General features: G+C 46.7%; 1 protein-coding gene across 2 annotated transcripts in view; it reads left to right on the top strand.

Moving 5' to 3' along the window:
* Positions 1–967: 967 nt before the first annotated feature.
* The window catches only part of pawr (PRKC, apoptosis, WT1, regulator), a 53,100-nt gene continuing 36,141 nt past the window's right edge, over positions 968–17,926 (top strand). Inside the window, exons 1-2 of one of the 2 annotated variants that reach the window (XM_071905672.2) lie at positions 968–1,044; positions 1,341–2,101. In XM_071905672.2, the coding sequence (XP_071761773.2) occupies positions 1,478–2,101 (624 nt within the window). In that variant the 5' untranslated portion in view covers positions 968–1,044; positions 1,341–1,477. Of the gene's footprint in view, positions 1,045–1,093; positions 2,102–17,926 lie in introns of those variants that run through there. The other variant, XM_071905673.2, reaches the window with a different exon arrangement.

Raw genomic sequence — 17,926 nt, 5'->3', positions numbered from 1 at the left:
GGCCACTGATATGAAATTACCACTGAAATGCTGCTATCAAGTTGCCCAACTCTTAAACTACCACTGTACCACTAATTGTGGTACAACAGTCATTTTGGGGGTGGGGAATAGTTTAATTCAGTCTCACTCAGAACATTATCATAACACTTATTCACAAGCATTTAGGTGCATTTCCACTGGCCTTCCCTTATAATAAAGAACTAAGGATACAAATGTCACACCATTATTATAAGCCCCTATACACATTTTGTAGGAATATTGTAGTGATACCATAAAAGATAAAGTACATTAATGCCACTATAAACTCACTATTGAGTACTATAGGCACACTCTGATTCCCTACAGGAGTATTATAGGAATAGCATAGTGATACCATAGGAGATGAAAAAATACCATAAAGTACAATAAAGTCACTATAAACTCACTACTGACTACTACAAACACAATAAGTCCATATATTATGAGATTAAAAAAATACCATAGAGTACAATAAAGTCACACTGAACTTATTCAGAAACTTGAAAATTATATTGATACAATATGAGATAAACAAAAAAGCACACTATAAGTCCCTATAGGAATATTATAGGAATATCATAATGATACCATAAGAGGTAAAATGTACTATAAAGTATGATAAGGTCACTATAAAATAAGTATTGACTACCACAGGCACACTATAAGTTCTGGAACTATTATATATAGGGACAATTATATATAGTCCCTATATTACTATATAGGAACTTCACAAGAATATAATAGTCCCAATTGGAATATTACAGGAGATAAAAAAACAAAAAAAACCCATCAGAAACACTCCTATGGGAGTATTATAGGAATATTATAGTGATTGTGTATTGGGGTTGAGGGCTTTGTTCACTTCGGCTTCACTCGGGACAGCTCGTGTGTTGTCGGAGCAGCCCGGTGCGCCAGTGGGCAGAGCGCAGCGGCTCGCGCTCCAGACAAGCGCCATTCATCTGAACGGACCGCGGTCACACCTGAGAGACCGAGGAGAGCACTTTATCACGCACAGCAGCTCCGCAGGTGAGTTTCCACCGCCATTTATACTTCTGCTCCACCGTCGTCAACTTTGGAAACACTTTGAAAACAAATTTTCAAAAAAACTCACTGGAGAAAAGTTCATAAGAGAAACTCCGGAGCTTTGCAACTTTGAAGCATAACCTCGCAGCGAAAGTTGGGAACCTGTTACAGTTTATTGACGTTATGTAATAGCCGCGAAGTGAAAGAATAACTCTGAGGTTTGATAATAAGCCAGTAAAGATAGTGTAAAGTTTACTTTGTCGTGAGGCTGACTTCATTTTCCTCCTACCTGTCAATAGCCCCGGGATTAATCACTTGAGGAATGCGGTGTCGTTAGGACGGGAGCGGAAAGTTCAGTATCAACTTCAACAAGTGCGTTGAGTTAATTCAGCCCCAACTTGGCGTGCTTGGAGGAACTTAGAACAAAAAAGGGATCATGGCCACGGGCGGATTTAAGTCAAACGCAACGACGGACTTTTTGGAGGAGTGGAAGGCCAAACGGGAGAAAATGAGAGCGAAAATGCTGGGGGACATTGCCGCGGCCACCGGTGCGCCCCTCGGCACCGGCACCGGCACCGGCAGCGGCAGCAACGGCAGCGGCAGCCGGGGCGAACCGCGGAACGCCGCTCCGGGCACCGAGCTCACCAACAACGGCAACCCGGAGAGAGGCGGCGGCCCCGCTGCGAACTGCGTGTCGCCCTACCCGGTGGCTCGGTCCTCCTCCGGCTCGGCTCTGAAGAGACCCGAGGAGGAAACGCCGCACCACCCTGCCCACCCCTCACCCGCTACCACACCCACACCCGCAGCCGCAGCCGCAGCCACCCCACCGGGGTGCAACCTGAAGAAGAGCCCGCCTCAGACGGAGAAGGTTCCGTGCGTCTCCCAGGACTCCAGCCCGTCGGCTTGCATTGACAGCGACAAGGAGAGCCCGTCACCCGGTAAGGGCAAGGAGAAGAAGAGCGCCGGTCCCAGCGCCAGGAAGGGGAAAGGGCAGATAGAGAAGAGGAAGCTGAGGGAAAAGCGCAGATCGACAGGTGTCGTCAGCATTCCATCCAATGAGGTGAGTCAGTCCAGATTGGGTTTATTAATGTGATGATGTGACACTTTATTGATCCCAGTGTAGGGGGATTCTCTTGTCTCTTGCCCCCCATCTCCAAAGGGAGGTCAGAGGTCAGCTCTACCAGCTCAGCAACAGTGTTCCTTGAGCTGGTAGGAATTCAGTGTCTTCAGCAGGGCAGATGCTATTATGAAAAGGCCGTTCTTACTTTCTTGCATGTAAAGAAAAAACATCCTAGCCAAAACAGCTATGAATTTAGACACTAAAATAATACAAGTAGCACTCATTCCAAAAGTCTACCAACTTATCCCATAAACGTGTCGGCTCCAATCGACTCTGTTTGCTGGAGAAATGAAAACAGCCTTCAGTCCTGCCAGAGAGAGAGAGAGAGGGTGTGTGTGTGTGTGTGTGTGGGGGGGGGGGGGGGGGGGGGGGGGGGAGTCATTGTTATTGAATGTAAATCATGTCAGAGTCGTGGCTAATGCCTATGGTTCAGACTCATGCAGGAAACGCTGATATGAAGGCATGCTGCGGCGGGCCTCCCTGTGCCAGCCAGCGCTCCGCACGTCGGACCATGCTGCTATTACACTCGCACATAGCTTTGAGAAGCAGTCAACTAATGCATGTTGGACTGAATGTGTTTTTTATATGGTGTGGTACTCAGAAACCGGTCCGTAACCCTCCTCGGGCCAGTACAACTTGGAGTTTGACCAGTGTCTCAGTTGGCGCTCTGCATCCTGTTATTAGGTGCTTGGCAGTGCCAGAGCAAAGCAGTCGGGGGAACTGGTCATGAGCCAGGCCGTAATGCTAGGTTTCAGCACGCTGGGTCGTGCCAGATATGTTTGATCATGCCCATAGGCAGCTGATTATGTTGTAAACTAAGGGAACGCAGGCTGCTGTTGGAGGGTGGGAGGCGATTCGATGAATGATGAAGCGGTATGCTGATTTTTGAGAGCGAGTGTGACACAGACAGAGAGAGAGAGAGAGAGAGAGAGAGAGGGAGGGAGAGCTCACTACTGGTTTGATCCGTCAGCTGGAACTCTGTGATCCCATCTGGAATGCTGCGGCCGAAGCTCAGTTTGTATAAATGGCCCTGAGTCAGCTGCCTTTCTGTCCGCTACAAAGACACATTTCTTTACATCACATCTACTGACTCAGACATTTCAATTAACCGATGATCTGTGGCGCTGTGGCACCCTTAGGTGTCATGTCAGGGGTCAGTGAGGTCATACTGTTACCAGCTGATGTGATCTTCTAAGGCTTCCTTTGACAGCTCAGCTTAACAGTCATTACACAATTATGCAAATAGCCTCATTAGATAGGAGGGAGTTTAGTTTTCACTGTTATGGACATTAACTGTATTGGAGAAGCGTATGTACAGTATGGTCCCATACATGACTCACTCCACTTTTCCAAGGGCTCATTTGCATCTGTGTGTAATGATGTGAGAGTTTTTTTTTCTTTAAACATGTCTGCACCCATATTCCTCGTTTTTTTTCTATAACCCAACATTGAAGCTAAGAAAGATCATTTTTTGCTTTTCTTTTTAGATCAATGAAATGCTTATTCTTTATCATCTGTATCTGACATCACATTGGATCTACATTAATGATGTATTCAAGCCTTGATATAATCTTTTATCCCTGTTTTATCCACCTTTTCCAGTCAGCTACTCATACACAGTGGAAAGGGTGAAAAAAGTTGATTACACAGAAATTGGAATGTGCAAAAACTCAAGCTTTCTTATCCCAATTTAATAGTAGAATCTCTCTCTCATGGCCCATGATCCTGCAGGGCTTGGAAGCGAAACATAAAATGCAAAAATCGGCGGGCTAACAGATACACATTCATTTGCACAAAGTGTCTCTTTCCCCTCCTATTGCATATAAACAATCCCACACTATGCGAGTGAAAAACTCCCTCACACAAGCTCCTTTTGTGCTGTGAATATGAGTGGACAGGTGTGAATAGGGACGCCCGGGATTATCTGCCCGCTTGTTCTGCGGAGCATAATAGCTGTTGAGAGGGGGGGTGGGGTGGGGGGGATTTCAGCGCGAATAGGGAACCCAATCTTCTGACTGTTGGGGCTATAATGGCCTGATAATAGCTTCATGCTTTACTGGAGCAAACACTCACTTTCTGCACAGCGTCGATCGGCACCGCCTCCCGCATTCCGGGAAGGTGTCTCCTTTCTCCCTCGGCCGCTCACTGCCTCTGACCAGCCTGTGTTTGTGGCTGTTGCTGACCTTTGACCTGCCCGCGACATGCTTACGCAACCCAAGAATCCGGCAACGAGCGAGAGTGTGTGTGGAGAAGTAAAGGTTTGTGAAGTTTAGGTCGCTTCTCGCCGCAGAATGTGTCTGGTTGTGATGTCAGCGCTCTTCCCGTCAGCCCGCGCCTGATTGATTGCCGCTCATTGTTCGGCGCTGCACGGCTCTTTATGGCCTCGGTGAGTTATGAGCCGCTGGTCGGACACTCAGCCAGGGAGCGTGAACTTTGTTTCATGTCGGACGACTGGATCTGCCTGATAAAAGGCCACCGCTGCTGCTGGCGTGTCTGGAGCCCGCCGGCCCCTCGCAGCTATTTGTCGGCAGCGTCTCTGAAAAGTTCAACGTTTAGTGTGCGATGCAGATCTGTGCCAAGCGCTCTGGCAATTAGCAGACTGGTGATAGGACCACGTGGCAGCCAAGAGGGATCCTTGTTTAACAGGTTTCTTACTGAATCCAAGGCGTTGTTCATCTGCCTTGCGTTTATACAGACGTCTCATAACTGAAGTGTGTGCGACACATGTATCTGCTGGTTGGCCCTGTCAGCTTTTCCCCTTCAATTTCAGACAAAATAATAGTTTCTTGGCACTTATTTCAACATGAAATTCAGCAAAGATCAGCAAAATGCTAATAAACGGAAGGCTGATTGTTTGAAAATCTGGCATTCCTCTGAAATTTGATGGTCCATTTGTTGATAAATCCAATCTGATTGGTATATTTGCCAAATTAGAGCTAAAATGCCAGCTGAAGCATAATTTGACAGCCCATGTTGCCTTATTTCAGCCCATATGAACTTGGAGTCACATGGAGCGAGGCTCTATGCATCGCTGGGTTTGCTGTCAACTGTTTTATCTGCTCTCAATAAAAACACGGCTCACGCTCTGACTGCAACATTAATCAGCAAATGCCTTAAACCGAAATGCCCTTGCCTTGTTTGTGCCCGACTCTCTTCTGGATCATGTTATTCTGCGGTGTTGTTGCATAGCGTCAGTGAAGGGTGAAGATGCATGTGTTTGGAGACGGGCCACGCAGAGAGCATTTGCATTTGAACAACACGAGATCCAGTTTGGCCTCCAGTTGCAGCCCCGGAGAACGCGCCATTTGACACAGTTTTGATAAAGGAGCCTTACGCTAATGTGTATGTTTTCGTCGCCATCTGCTCTCAGAACAATCCCTCTCTAAGAAAGACTAGCAGCATATTTGTGGGAAATGAGCTTGGAATTGTGGGAGGCCCTCACTGCCTTTTCCTGCCTTGCTTTCTGGATGTAGCAACCATTTTTGCTCCATCGCCTATTCAGCTTATGTCCCCAAAAGCTGTATATGATGTTTCTGTGTTGCAGTACATTGCTTCAAATAGGTGACAAGTGGTCTCTAAAAGAAGGAGGATAACAACATCATTGTAAGGCTAACAGTAGTTTGTCCAGCATAGGTTTATTTTCCTGATTCACATCTGTTCAAAGGAACACAAGAATGTAAATCTGCATTGGGCGGAGCATGTTTCACTTGCTCTTAAAACCTTCTCCAAACAAGGTCACATCATCACAGCAAATACCACAGGGATTTTATCATGGACTTAGGTAAGCAAGCAGTTATTTAGGCAGGGTGTTTTTTTTGTTTTTTTTTCCTTCCTCTTTACTTGTTGGTTGAACAACAGGAATGTTAAACTCTTTAATTGAAAGAAGTGTTTCTCAAAGTGAAACTTCCCCAAGCTCCGAAGCGCCAGCAGAGTTCCCAAGAACATTCTGTTTGGGTGACTTATTGGAACGAGCCCTAGATTGTTTACGAGGGCCACTGTCACTGGAAACGTTTCAAGGGGTGACTAATAGAAAAGTCCCAATAGAGCTGTTCTGTGAAAGTTGGGGGAATTCCAGAGGGGGAAAGAGAGGAAAGAATGTGGAAGTGCTGTTTGTATGCCTCTGCAATATACTGTACAGTAGTTAGCAGGTAGGCCCCTTTCCACCGGGACACCCAGGGGTCTCTCAGCACCTCGTAAAACACCAAGCACCCTCGTAATGGGCCGTGGCACGTGGTTTTGTTCAGTTTGGAGGAATGTTACGTAAACGTCAGCTCTCATTAAAGTGGCCCCTGACTAGGTGAGCTGCAGTGGATGACCGTCCATTATGCTGTCGGATGAGATCAGCTCACCGGATCAGCGTCGGAGGAGACTGATAGGGAAATACAGCAGACATACAGTGTTGTACTGTTACTCTGAAAAGGCCAGACACAAGTCATACAGCTCCTGCTCAACCCCATCACCTTCTCTCATACTTCCATATATTAAGTAAAAGATGCTGTACCAACACAATCACATCCAGTTGTTGATGATAGTATTTCCATAGTGTCAGTACATCCTGCATCCATTTGACCAGCTTTGAAAAGCATTAATCAGTCTATTCTAGTGTTGTCACGATAAACAAAATTTCGATGCTACTTCAATACCGCTGCAAAAGCTTGAATTGAATATTTAATTTTATAAAAGTTCAGTCCTTTCACTAAATGTGTTTTCCAAGGTGAAATTCCATTTGAATTTTGGAATAGTTAAAGGAAGAAGAAGGAGGATTGGAATAGAAAGAGCTGCAGTCTGGCTCTTGACAGTGGACTGCAAAAGAAAACATGGCAACAGTGTCAAACAGTCTTGAACTGGATCCCAGTCCAACTAAACTGGTTGACAAAACTGTTGCCAGGAGCAAAATATAGAACAATTTAGCTTAGAGAGCAGACAAAGAAACCCATGTGACATCAAAACTCCTGTGCAAAAGTTGCTACAAAGCTAAGTGTGGCTGCTTTTTCTTGTTTGTGTGGTATTGTAGTAGTATTAACTTTTTAGATATTAAACTTAGCATTGGTATCCAAGTCAAAATCTTTTGGTTTGATATTCTGAGTTGGAGTTCTGCTATTGTTTGGACTTTGTGCGCACAATGCTCATAGTCCTCTATCTAGGTCACTGCTCCTTAGTTATGGCTATTAAGGAACTCTGCGGCGCAGACTGTAGATTATTACTGGACAAGAATGTCCCCCTGCACCGCTCGCACAAGAATGCACAGTCATGCAAAACCTGCGCTGCCCCGAGCATCGCCAGGGACAAGCGCACGCCTCGTGTTTAAGAGAGAACGAGCTTATTCCCTTCCGGCCTGGCTTGCTCTCTCCTCTTCCTCCAGTCACGGCCTCTCAAATCTCAATAGCAAAACAGGCTTTATCCCATAACTCTACATACAGCTGCTAAAACTGGTCTGAAGACAAGGCCTTGGTAAAGGTAGTTTCCTTCCAGAGGCTCGTCTGGACTTCATGTTTGCGCGAGACATTACTCACGTCTCCGCTACTGCCGGAGTGACACGACGGCTGTCTCTGCGGCTAATCATTAACTCCGGAGTGTACCGCATCCACCTACGACGCACTGGGCGCTATCAATACGCTATTGTTGTGTCGGCGTTGGTTCATGTCCTCTTGAAGTGCTCAAATAAGCCCCTAAATAGAACAGAAGTGATTGATCCGATGGAATGTGCATCCGTCAGAGGTTGTAAGGCCTACTTAAATAGATTGGTTGGACCCACTGTGCAACATAACCCATGTAAATATTTAACCAAATGCACTTTGACTGTTTTCTCTGCAGGCGCAAGACAATGTCAAAGTGAATAGCCTAGTCCTCGTCTGACCCTGGAATCATGCCATTCCTTTTTCTCTGGAACTTGAACGTCTTCCTTCAATAATTTTACACCTTCTCAGTTCCTTGACATATTCCTTATCTGTCCTCCTCAAACATGTGGAGAACATTAACATGAGCTGCTGTGTGTTATGGTAATGGACGTGCAGCTTGTCGAAATTTACTGTCAGGCGTTTAATCCTAATATGTTGTGGTGGACAAGGGGTAATCGTTTTCATGCCTTTTTTTGAAAATAAGAGGCCCCCCCCCCCCCACCCTCCGCCTCCTTGTGTGAATCTTGTGGGAACTTGCTGTACTTAGCTGCCGGGCTTCTTACTAGTAGGACAGTACACACACACACACACACACACATGGCAGGGGGCTCTGAGATTAAGCGAGTAGTGGATTAGAGCCTGTCTGCTGATCTGCTTGCTCTTCCCCTGCTGATCTAGCCGCAGAGTTGTGTGTGTGTGTTTTTGTGTGTGTGTAACATGTCACTTGTTTGCTGGACATTCCTGTGTGTTTTTGGTGATGACTGGAGGAATCTGTGAGTCAGCCCTAATCAGGCCACTCTGCGTGATGAGGCATTTGGGAGCCTGTCTGTTTATATTCACTCAAGCAGAATAACATAAGAGACCCCACTCTTCCTTTTTCCCACTCTGTTCCATTCTGTCTTCTGGTACCCATATTGAGTGTGCCTACTGGATGCTTTCCTCTCTGCTCTGAGAATTTGGTTCCATAATGAGAAATCCACAATTTGAAAACTTGACACTCATTAATTTGTATTTCTGAAATATCATCTCTTGAATTTCAGGTAATAGTTTGTTCTCAGGGTGGATAAATAACATTTCAGGAATCAAAGCCCTGATTCATTTTAGGACGCCTGCAGCATGACACTTCATTCACACTTCATTTGGGTGAAACCAAAATAGAAACGAGCGAAACACGTCACAAATGATGCAAGCAACCCACGGGCCAATCAGCAACGAGATGCCTCATCCCTCCCAAGTTTCATGAAAGTTGAACCAGCGGTGTAGCAGCAAGGCTTGTGTCGATCAGACTCAGAATGTAGGATTTGTAGGAGATGTTGACCTTTGACCAGTAGTGTCTCAAGTGTCACATTTGAGTTAACAGGTAACAGGTTTCACACACCGCCTCTGCGTTATGTCACCATAGTTCCCACTCAGACTGTTTCTCCAGATAAGCATCGCAGCTATCAATCAAGCCCGTTTCTCATGCGCTACCTGTGTAACCTGACCTGCACTTGATGAATGATGAGCAAACACGAGTCGTAAAACTTCTTCCTCGTTGAGAGAGAAAGTGTCATGGCAAAACCAGACGCCGGCGTAGGAATGTTGGCTTCACAGGACGATGGTTTTGAATCTCGCCGGTGTTTTGCTTGGCAGTTTTCTCTCTCTCTCATTTCTTACTATGGAGAGGGCAAACTTCATTTTCACAAATACGAACTGAACTGTCCCGGGGCACAGAAAAACCATTTGAATACAGAGCTTCATTGGTATTCTGGTACTCTTGGCATATGCATTGCCCTTGCATGAAAATAAAGATTTATTGAAATAAGATGTAGGAAGACTAATGTAGTGAAGCAGTGATTTAGTCATTGGTATTCTGCTTTAAGCTCAGCACCATTTTGAAATTTAGAAACATTCAGCTATTAGCTGTGGCATGGCTGAATTGTTGAAAAAATATTAAGAAGAACAGCAGTGAATTGATTTAATTTTCCTGTTTAGACACACTTAGGTACATGCAGAGGATTTTTTCCCCCCCATGCCTATCGTGTTTGAAAAATGGTAAGTAGGCCACAGCCAGTCGCACATCAAAAGGACACAGTATTGAAAACACAGCTCAGTGGAACGGCCCAGGAATGCAGCTGAACTCTTGAAATCGAATAAATGTGTGGCTTTAAACTGCCAAAGGTACGAAGCCTTGATCTCTAAGCCTCTCTATCAAACAAAGGAGTATGAAACCTGCTTCAGTCAAGAGAAGGGCCTACTTGTTATCCAGTCCAGGCTTTGAAGCTGGAGCGTGTGTGTGTGTGTGTGTGTGTGTGTGTGTGTGCATGTGTACCAGGCTGTAAGAATGACTTATGATGCCTCATCGGTTGTGTTTACCAAGCCACTGCACCACCTCAACACACAACAATAAAACAGCGGATGGAGTGATAATATACCACCCTCAAAATGCCTTTTATCCTGATCCCAACTCTCTCCTGGACCTGGGAAGAAGCCCAGTCTGGCACTTTTTGTCGAAACTCTGTAATACAATGGTGTGTGGCCCATATTAGTCATGTGCTGAAGCTGTAAAAAAGCGACGAGCTCTGATGACCCCAGTTGCATTTTTACTGTATTTTAGTGCTGTATTATTGGTAGGGATGAACCTGGCAAGCCTTAAATTTACTGGGAAGTCTGAGGATGATATATTTTCTCAAACCTACAGATTGTATGTCATAAGAGCAGCATTGGGCCCAAGGACACGCAGCGTCACCTGATGCAGAACCTGCTGTGTTGTAGCTCCTTGCAGCTCCTGCCACGCTCTCGACCTACATACCTCCACTGTGCCGTGCGTTGAGAATCTCTATCACTGACCTAGTCGGCACAATTAACATTCTCACGCCATGAGATTGTCATCTGGTGGTGACCTTAAGGGACACTGAGGCAGGTACGTAAAGTCAACACGGTGCTCTAGCAACAAATACAACAGTAGCCAGTGCCAAGTGCCAATCTTGACATGGAGGGCACACCCTGTTACTGGGCACACGTAGCCGAGAGCGAGGCCAGTACACTGCACCGCATACCAAGGATCTCGCTGTGTATGTGCGGCATTACACACCTCACTCTTGCATGCCAAATATTGACATATTATTGTCAAGTGCACCAAAGTGACTCTGTACTTTATTATGGTGTATTTTATTGTTTAAAGCTACAATATGTGTGTTCCCCGTGTTTTCATCTGCTGCATGTTTAGCTTTGGTAGACTTTTCTTAAAGCCAATTTCAGGCAAATGGCAGGATTTAGGCATGAACACACAGGGTCACAGACAGCGACTAAGAATGTATAATATATCCTGTGTATCTATTGTTATTTTAATGTGGAACATGTTGCATTTTGCAGCATTAAATCCCCGTTCCTTGCTGCTAAACATGCATGGTATCTGACTGATGGCTTCTGTCCCGGATAAATGATAAATGATTGAGTTGCCTTACATGATCAGGAGGGAGATTCAAGGCACACAGCAGGAACCGGACACTCTGATTGGTGTCTGCTCTGATCTCCGACCTTCACACACTGGCCACATCAGCGCCGCTCTCTGCTCATGTTACAACCTAAAGCTGATCCAGGCTCATAATGAGTCCTTTTTGTCCCATTCAGGTGATGGTGGGACTGCATGATTACGGCTGAAATGATAATCGCGATTATGTTACTTGATATTGTAATCACAGGATTATTAGCCTTGATGATGTGAAGAACAAAAACTATTCTAAGATTGGAAAAAGAGGAAAAGTTCTCTGCACTTTCTCAGTAATTGAAAAGAGGTGACACCGACATGAGCGGCCCTCAGATCTGCAATGTATCAGAAGAGAACAACTTGTTACAACACTTCAGTGAAAGTGCAGACAGAGCATGTCATTTCCTGCGTGTTTTTTTTCCCTCGGGGGGGTCGGTTCCCTCACCCCTTCTAATTTTTGCATCCTCCACGCTCTGTGCCGTAACCCGTCCGCTGACCTGATCACAGCGGCGGAATATTCCAGACCCCCGGGAGACATTCGGGGGGGGGGATCCTCTGCATCCTTATGAATATCTGTCTGGACCGCTCTCCTCCCTGCTCCCCTCACCGATCGCAGAACGCTGCATTATTGATGCCGATTCTAATTGGTTTTGCCTGTTGCTGTCTGACTACACAACTGTGTCCAGAAACCCGCGAGTGAAGGTTGGAGATGCGGAGGCATTTCGGTCACGCCTTGATGTTCAGAGAAAGAGAGGCAGAGCGGTAATTTTCAGTGTAGCGGTGTCTTGTAGCCTCCCCTCTGTTGGTATTAACCTTTGCCTGTGGCGCTGCCGGCCTCCTTAAAGATTCATAGCCAATGAAACTCCTCAGTTTGGCGTGACAGATTGGATTTTCATCACGAGCCGCCCCGCCTGATTGTGTATGCTTTGCCCAGAATCTCCACCAATCCCTCTTTTTCTCCACCTTGGTTGGTTCCTTGTTTGTTGTTTGTCGTGAGCGGCTCCTCTCTGTTCCTACCCTCTATTAGCGTCCTGGATTTGATCTCTCTTCTGGTATTTGGCCTGTGGGATACACATGATTTATTTTGCTTCGCCCGGTATGCAGGACCCATGTTTTCCCGTTTATTCTCTCGTTTTCTGATTCTAATAAAAAAACTAAAAAAAAAACTGCTGTCCCCGGCTTCTCCTCAAACAACTCATTTGCATAGCCGTCCTTGAGTCCGCGTGCATTCATTTGTTTGTGTCCAGACAGAAATTTCAGGCTCCAGGCTTCAGGCTTATAAGTAAACACGAGGTTGTGTGTGGCCTATGCCCCCTCCCTCCCCTCCCCCTCCCTCCCTCTGTCTCCTCATCTCTATCTTCCCTCTGTCCTCCCTCTTTCTCCATTGGTCCAGTAACGAAATCTGCAGCCGTCCAGAGCAGGATGAATGGGCCGGTGTCACCTGCTCTATCTGTCCACAGGGCTGGATTTATCTTCCTCATGTCAGCCTGAAAGGTCACACAATCAAGTGCAAACAGTCCCCGGCCCACCATTATCTAGAGGACAGAGAGAGACGGCCATAGAGTGCTGCCCGGCCCCCCGGGGGATGCTTTGGAAATGTCACCACATGTATACAGGGTGCTGCCGGTGTGCAGGCTTTGACTTTCAAAAGAATACACTTGATGAGTGTCACAAATGGACAAAACATAGATAATATTTGATTTTAAAGCTGCCCTAGGCAAGAAGAAGAAGAGCAGCAACTGAGCGCTCCATCCAGAGAAAGCTGGACTCACCAATGTTGCATCTTTGGTATCTGCTGGTATAAAGCATCACCGACCAGCCAGGTTGGTAAGGTGGTACATGAGTTTACTGACGGCAAGTTACATGATTTCTGGGTATTGAAGTTCAAATTTTTCCACCTGTTACCTCTTGACTGCACTAGGACAGAAGCTAGTTTCATCCTAAGAAATAACCAACCTCAAAGTTTTATGAAACGGTTCCCAGCAACTGCTTTTAACTGGAGGAGAGCAACCATTTGATGTAGTTAAAGTGACACGTGAAATTGAATTTCTTATTTCCCGTGCTTTTTTCCCCCCACAGTAGCATGGTCTTGGCAGGAAAAACTATTTCCTTACTGCACTCCTGTGTACTGTAAACCGGTGTTTTTCATTACCAAGCTCGTGCGCCGGTGTCATATCTCGTGCTCGTCTTCTGCGTCATGGCTGTCAGGCGGAAGAGGAAACAGGCTTGAATTTCGTCCCGAGTCTCAGGTCCACGCGGTGAATGGGCTTTAACCTTTCCCAGCCTGTGCTGCTAGCTGGTGGTGGGGAGTTCAGACGGTGCTTAGTATGACTCATGGTCTGGTTTGGTGTCTGCCAACGGCCAAACACAATGGCCTCTGTACACAATGGTCCAGCCTCTCTCCTGCTGGAATGCAAAACATGCTTTAACGGTTTCCGATACAGTATATCGGCGTATTGTGTTACCCGGTGAGCAGGCAAGGTGCACTCCATAACCCGGCCCCACACACACACACACACACACACAACCACCATGACCCCCTTTTCACTTTTACTTTTGAACATGCTTGCTCAAACATATTTGTTTCGGAAACATATGAGCTATGTTTTGACATCAATCACTTCCTTTTAAAGTAATAATTTGCAACATTTTCATGTAAATAAATGTCCGTTTTGCTAGTCTGTATCACCGATTGATTCAACCTACACCCACTTTTCCATTTGCTGTTCTAAACACCCGGTGTCTGGTAGCTCTTTCCTGGGAAAAATCCTCTGGGTTATTGGAAGTGATGCGTTTTATGTTTCCAATTTGTTTGGAATAAATAGAAGAAGAACTGGGTAGGTATCATGAGCAGTGATAGCCACCATGGCTGAACAGACGAAGAAAAGACAGAAACTCAAACTTCATCAACAGAAAATCCAAGGAAAAAGACGTCACAGTACTGACTCCAAAGATGGAGAAAAAAAAAAAAACAAACAAACAAGGAACTCACGGATTACCACTTTAAGTTTTTACCTTTTTCCCTAACAATTCTAGGTAGTTTTAAAATGGCGAATCTCATTAGTTTTGAGTAAAGAGGAAAAGCTCTTCGGTACAGGAAGAAGAGGGAGAGTGCTGCTTCTGATGTTGCTGCCTGGAAGTCGAGCCCCCTGGGGACCTGTGACACATTCATGCACATTAGAGGGGTCGCTGTGGAGATACAGCCTCAAGAGCAGCCAGTCACATGCCGACTGTCAGGCTTATCCTCATGCACCCCGCACTTCCTATTCTCTCACCCTCTCTCTCCCAAGGAAACATGATACTTGGTATTGCAGCAATGTCGCCGCTGAGTAACAAGCTCCTCTGAAATACCGAGAGAGGTAATGACTCTCTACTGCTTTGTCACACGGCGGCCTGTTTCCCAGCCCGATCCGCCCTCCCCTTCCCCCCCCTCGCTCGGGGGTTAATGGCGGGCCTTGTAATTGCTTGAGAAAGTGGAGTGCCAAGTGTTCCTCTGCCTCCTCATCCTCCACTTTGTTGTTCCCCTCCCTTCCAGAGAGGCTCTTTAAAGCGGGGATCCGGCATGTCCTCGCATGCAGAGCGCAGGAGGGCGATGACTTGGCAGCGGCGTGCGCCTCTCTCCGCTCTCTTGAACGCGCGCCACGAACATCGGAGTAAATCACGACCGCCTCGGGGGAGAGTGATTTATAGCGTGGATCGATTTGTCCCAGAGATCGGTTACATAATGTTACAGCGAATGCGCTGTTATGTAACCGTATCGTACCCTGGAGCCGTCGTGACGCACCTCTGATCTGCCAGTCTTTCATCAGAGCGATGCTTTTGGGGTTTGTCTTTGATAGAACGCAGCACTGATTTGCCAGTCTGCGGTTATTGCTGCCCAGATTAGCATCTACCTGTGAATCATTAGCACCAGCCTGTATCATTCAGTAATCAGGGAGATTGGTGGTTTGGAACCAGCTGTGTGCTACCAGCTACCAACGCTACTTTGGCGCGAGGTGTCTTCCATTAATCTGGATGTGCTTTTCAGTTGGCTTCCTCATTTGCATGCAAAGCTCTGCCTCTCTCTCCAAGCACAGAGCTGCCCCTTCTCTCTCCAAGTGACACTACAAAGCCCAGATAAAGTGCTGTAGTCGTGAAATATTTAAGGGGTGCAATCAACTGCCTGTGATAATATATTAGGTGGCAGGCGCCGTAACCGAATATCTCCTTTATCTCACCAAGGAGGCATTGCCTTTCACTTTTTAAACTATTCCAGGGTGTCAGACTTCTGCACAGTGTTTCAAGGAATGAACAATGCTATAGCTTATTAACATTATAATGGAAGGTTAAATACAGATGCAGATGAATGTATTCTGTTCAGACTTGTTATTACAAGTCCCTGATGAAGTTTAGACTTGGTGGTTTTGTGCCTGAGTGCGCTCTCTTGCTTCTCCTCCTTTTCTTTTACTTTGCACCTCTTTGTCTTCATCCTTCTCTCTTCCTCCCCGCATATTTTCCCCCATGCACTGATTGGGCTTCTTCCAGGGATATCCATTATCGAAATACTGAACTAATTCCCCCACTCGCTCTCTCGCTTTCCCTCTCTCTTTCTCTCTCCCTCCCTCCTCCTTCCTCTCTCATTCTGAACTGACCAAAACCCGAGCCTCTCTCCTCTCTCTCTCTGCTGTGCCAGATAAGCCGCAGCAGGGCGCGGGGTCGCGGAACACTGCGGAGTGACGGCAGCCATTTCTGTCCAGCTCCAGAGGGAAGCGGTTCATTTGCCCAGACCCCAAAGTGTAACTTTCCCAGAGCCTGACGAGGAGCGGGGGTGGGGTGGGGAGGGAGGGAGCCGGCTTTTCTCATGAATAACAAGCACAAAGCTCCGCTCGAGGGAGAGAGTTCACACTGACTCTCCTTCCTCTCTGCGTTCTCACCTTGGACCTCCAGGCTGCTTCTGAAAAGCCCAGCAGAGTTTATTGCAAATTTCTGGGGTGATCCTCTCTGCGGGGCTGGACTTAAGCGGAGGGAGCAGCCGTGTGAGCATAAATCTACCTGCTGCAGCAGAGAAACAAACACAAGGGAGAGAGACGGGGGCCTTCCTTGCCTAAAGGGAAGTGTAGATGAGCCTTGATTTATGCCTCTCACCCGAGGATGTTGGCGGTTGGGCCTCCTGTGCCGATGTGAATCCGCGGCACGCAAAAACCTTTATTTAAAAGACTGCTATCCCCCCCCGCGCCGCTGTCATCGCACACCTGGGTGTTCCACGACTGCTATCTCAAGGCCTCAGTCATATTTGTCACTTCTATCCTCTTTGTGTCCCCTCATCCGGCACTCGGAGGTTAAGGGAGGCTCCGGCGATGGGAGGATTGTCAGTAATAGCCCCGGGCTAACAGAGTGGCCGTTCTAATCTGACATCCTCGCTGCTTTTTTCGGAGCGAAGGGAAAGACCCGACGGGTTTAACAGCAAGTTATTACCACTGATCTGCTCCGGCAGGCAGCGGGGGAAAAAGGGGGGGGGGGCAGGTAGCGATAACTATCCACATCCTGCTCTTATTTGTATGTAAATGCAGGGGGATGCAATGATGCGGTGAGTCAGCGCTCTATAGAGAGAGGGGAAGAATCGGGGAGAGAGAGAGAGAGAAAGGTTATTGTTGCTCTAAGCCTGTCCGCTGTCTCTGTCCCGGCGCACCGGGTGGGGCGGAGCGGTGAGGAATGCACTAATCACGCAAACCGTGCTGCCCTGCCCTGCCCTTTTGTCTGCACTTCAAAACAACACACACACACACACACACACACAAAAAAGAAAAAGTCCCCAGGCCTCGACAATTTGGGTACATGTCCCCCCTTCTTACAGCACAATTAGAGAGAGAGAGAGGGGGGGGGGAAGTGTCTCGTTCTACCAGGAAGTGCAGAACCACCCCCCCCTCCTCTTCTTCTTCTCTTGCTATGACGGGAATGTTGTGACACAATCGGTAATCCAGGCCGAACTGTATGGCCCGCTCTGAACCGCAGAGAACAATAGGTCGCATTCACAGTGTCTCCTCTCAGCCTTCAACACTCCTCACCTGGCCCAGGCTTCCTGAACCAGACTCCTCTTCAGATATCATCAGCACTATTAGTCCCGTTCTAGCTCGGTACTGACATATAGGCAGCATACACACAAACACAAGCAGGCATTTTTTCCCCAAATCCTCTGAGTTCACTTAAATACTGTTTTATGAGACAATAAAGTCGCAGCCAAAACTTGTCTGCACGGGAGCTGCATGCTTTACATAGCGGATGGGCTTATTTTGAGCTGAAGCATTAAGCTTATTGTTTCCCACTGCATGCCGTGCTTAACCTCCTTACTTAATATTTTTATGCAGCACTGTTTTTCCGGTGCAACGTTGTGCCCAGCAGCCTATTTACAAAATAAATCTTACACTCCGCATGGTTTGGCCGGAAGCACAATAGATCTTTCATCAGGCTTACACTGTTTTCCCCCCCAGTATACCGTTTCCGGATTATTTTTCCATTCTAACATCAGTGATTGACAGCAGAAAATTTCGGAGTCAGCGTAAAGTTGCTGATTTGCTCACTGAAGGGGCAATTATCAAATTTACTCCATGTGTGTTTTGCAAAAATTAAATCAGCTATGTTTTGCATATTTTTTTCATCAAGAATACAGCCAGTCATTATAGGCTGATGAATTCTGCATAT

Source organism: Centroberyx gerrardi, chromosome 24, assembly GCF_048128805.1.
Source record: "Centroberyx gerrardi isolate f3 chromosome 24, fCenGer3.hap1.cur.20231027, whole genome shotgun sequence".
Lineage (NCBI taxonomy): Eukaryota > Metazoa > Chordata > Actinopteri > Beryciformes > Berycidae > Centroberyx > Centroberyx gerrardi.
This window is presented reverse-complemented; position numbering and strand designations above follow the sequence as displayed.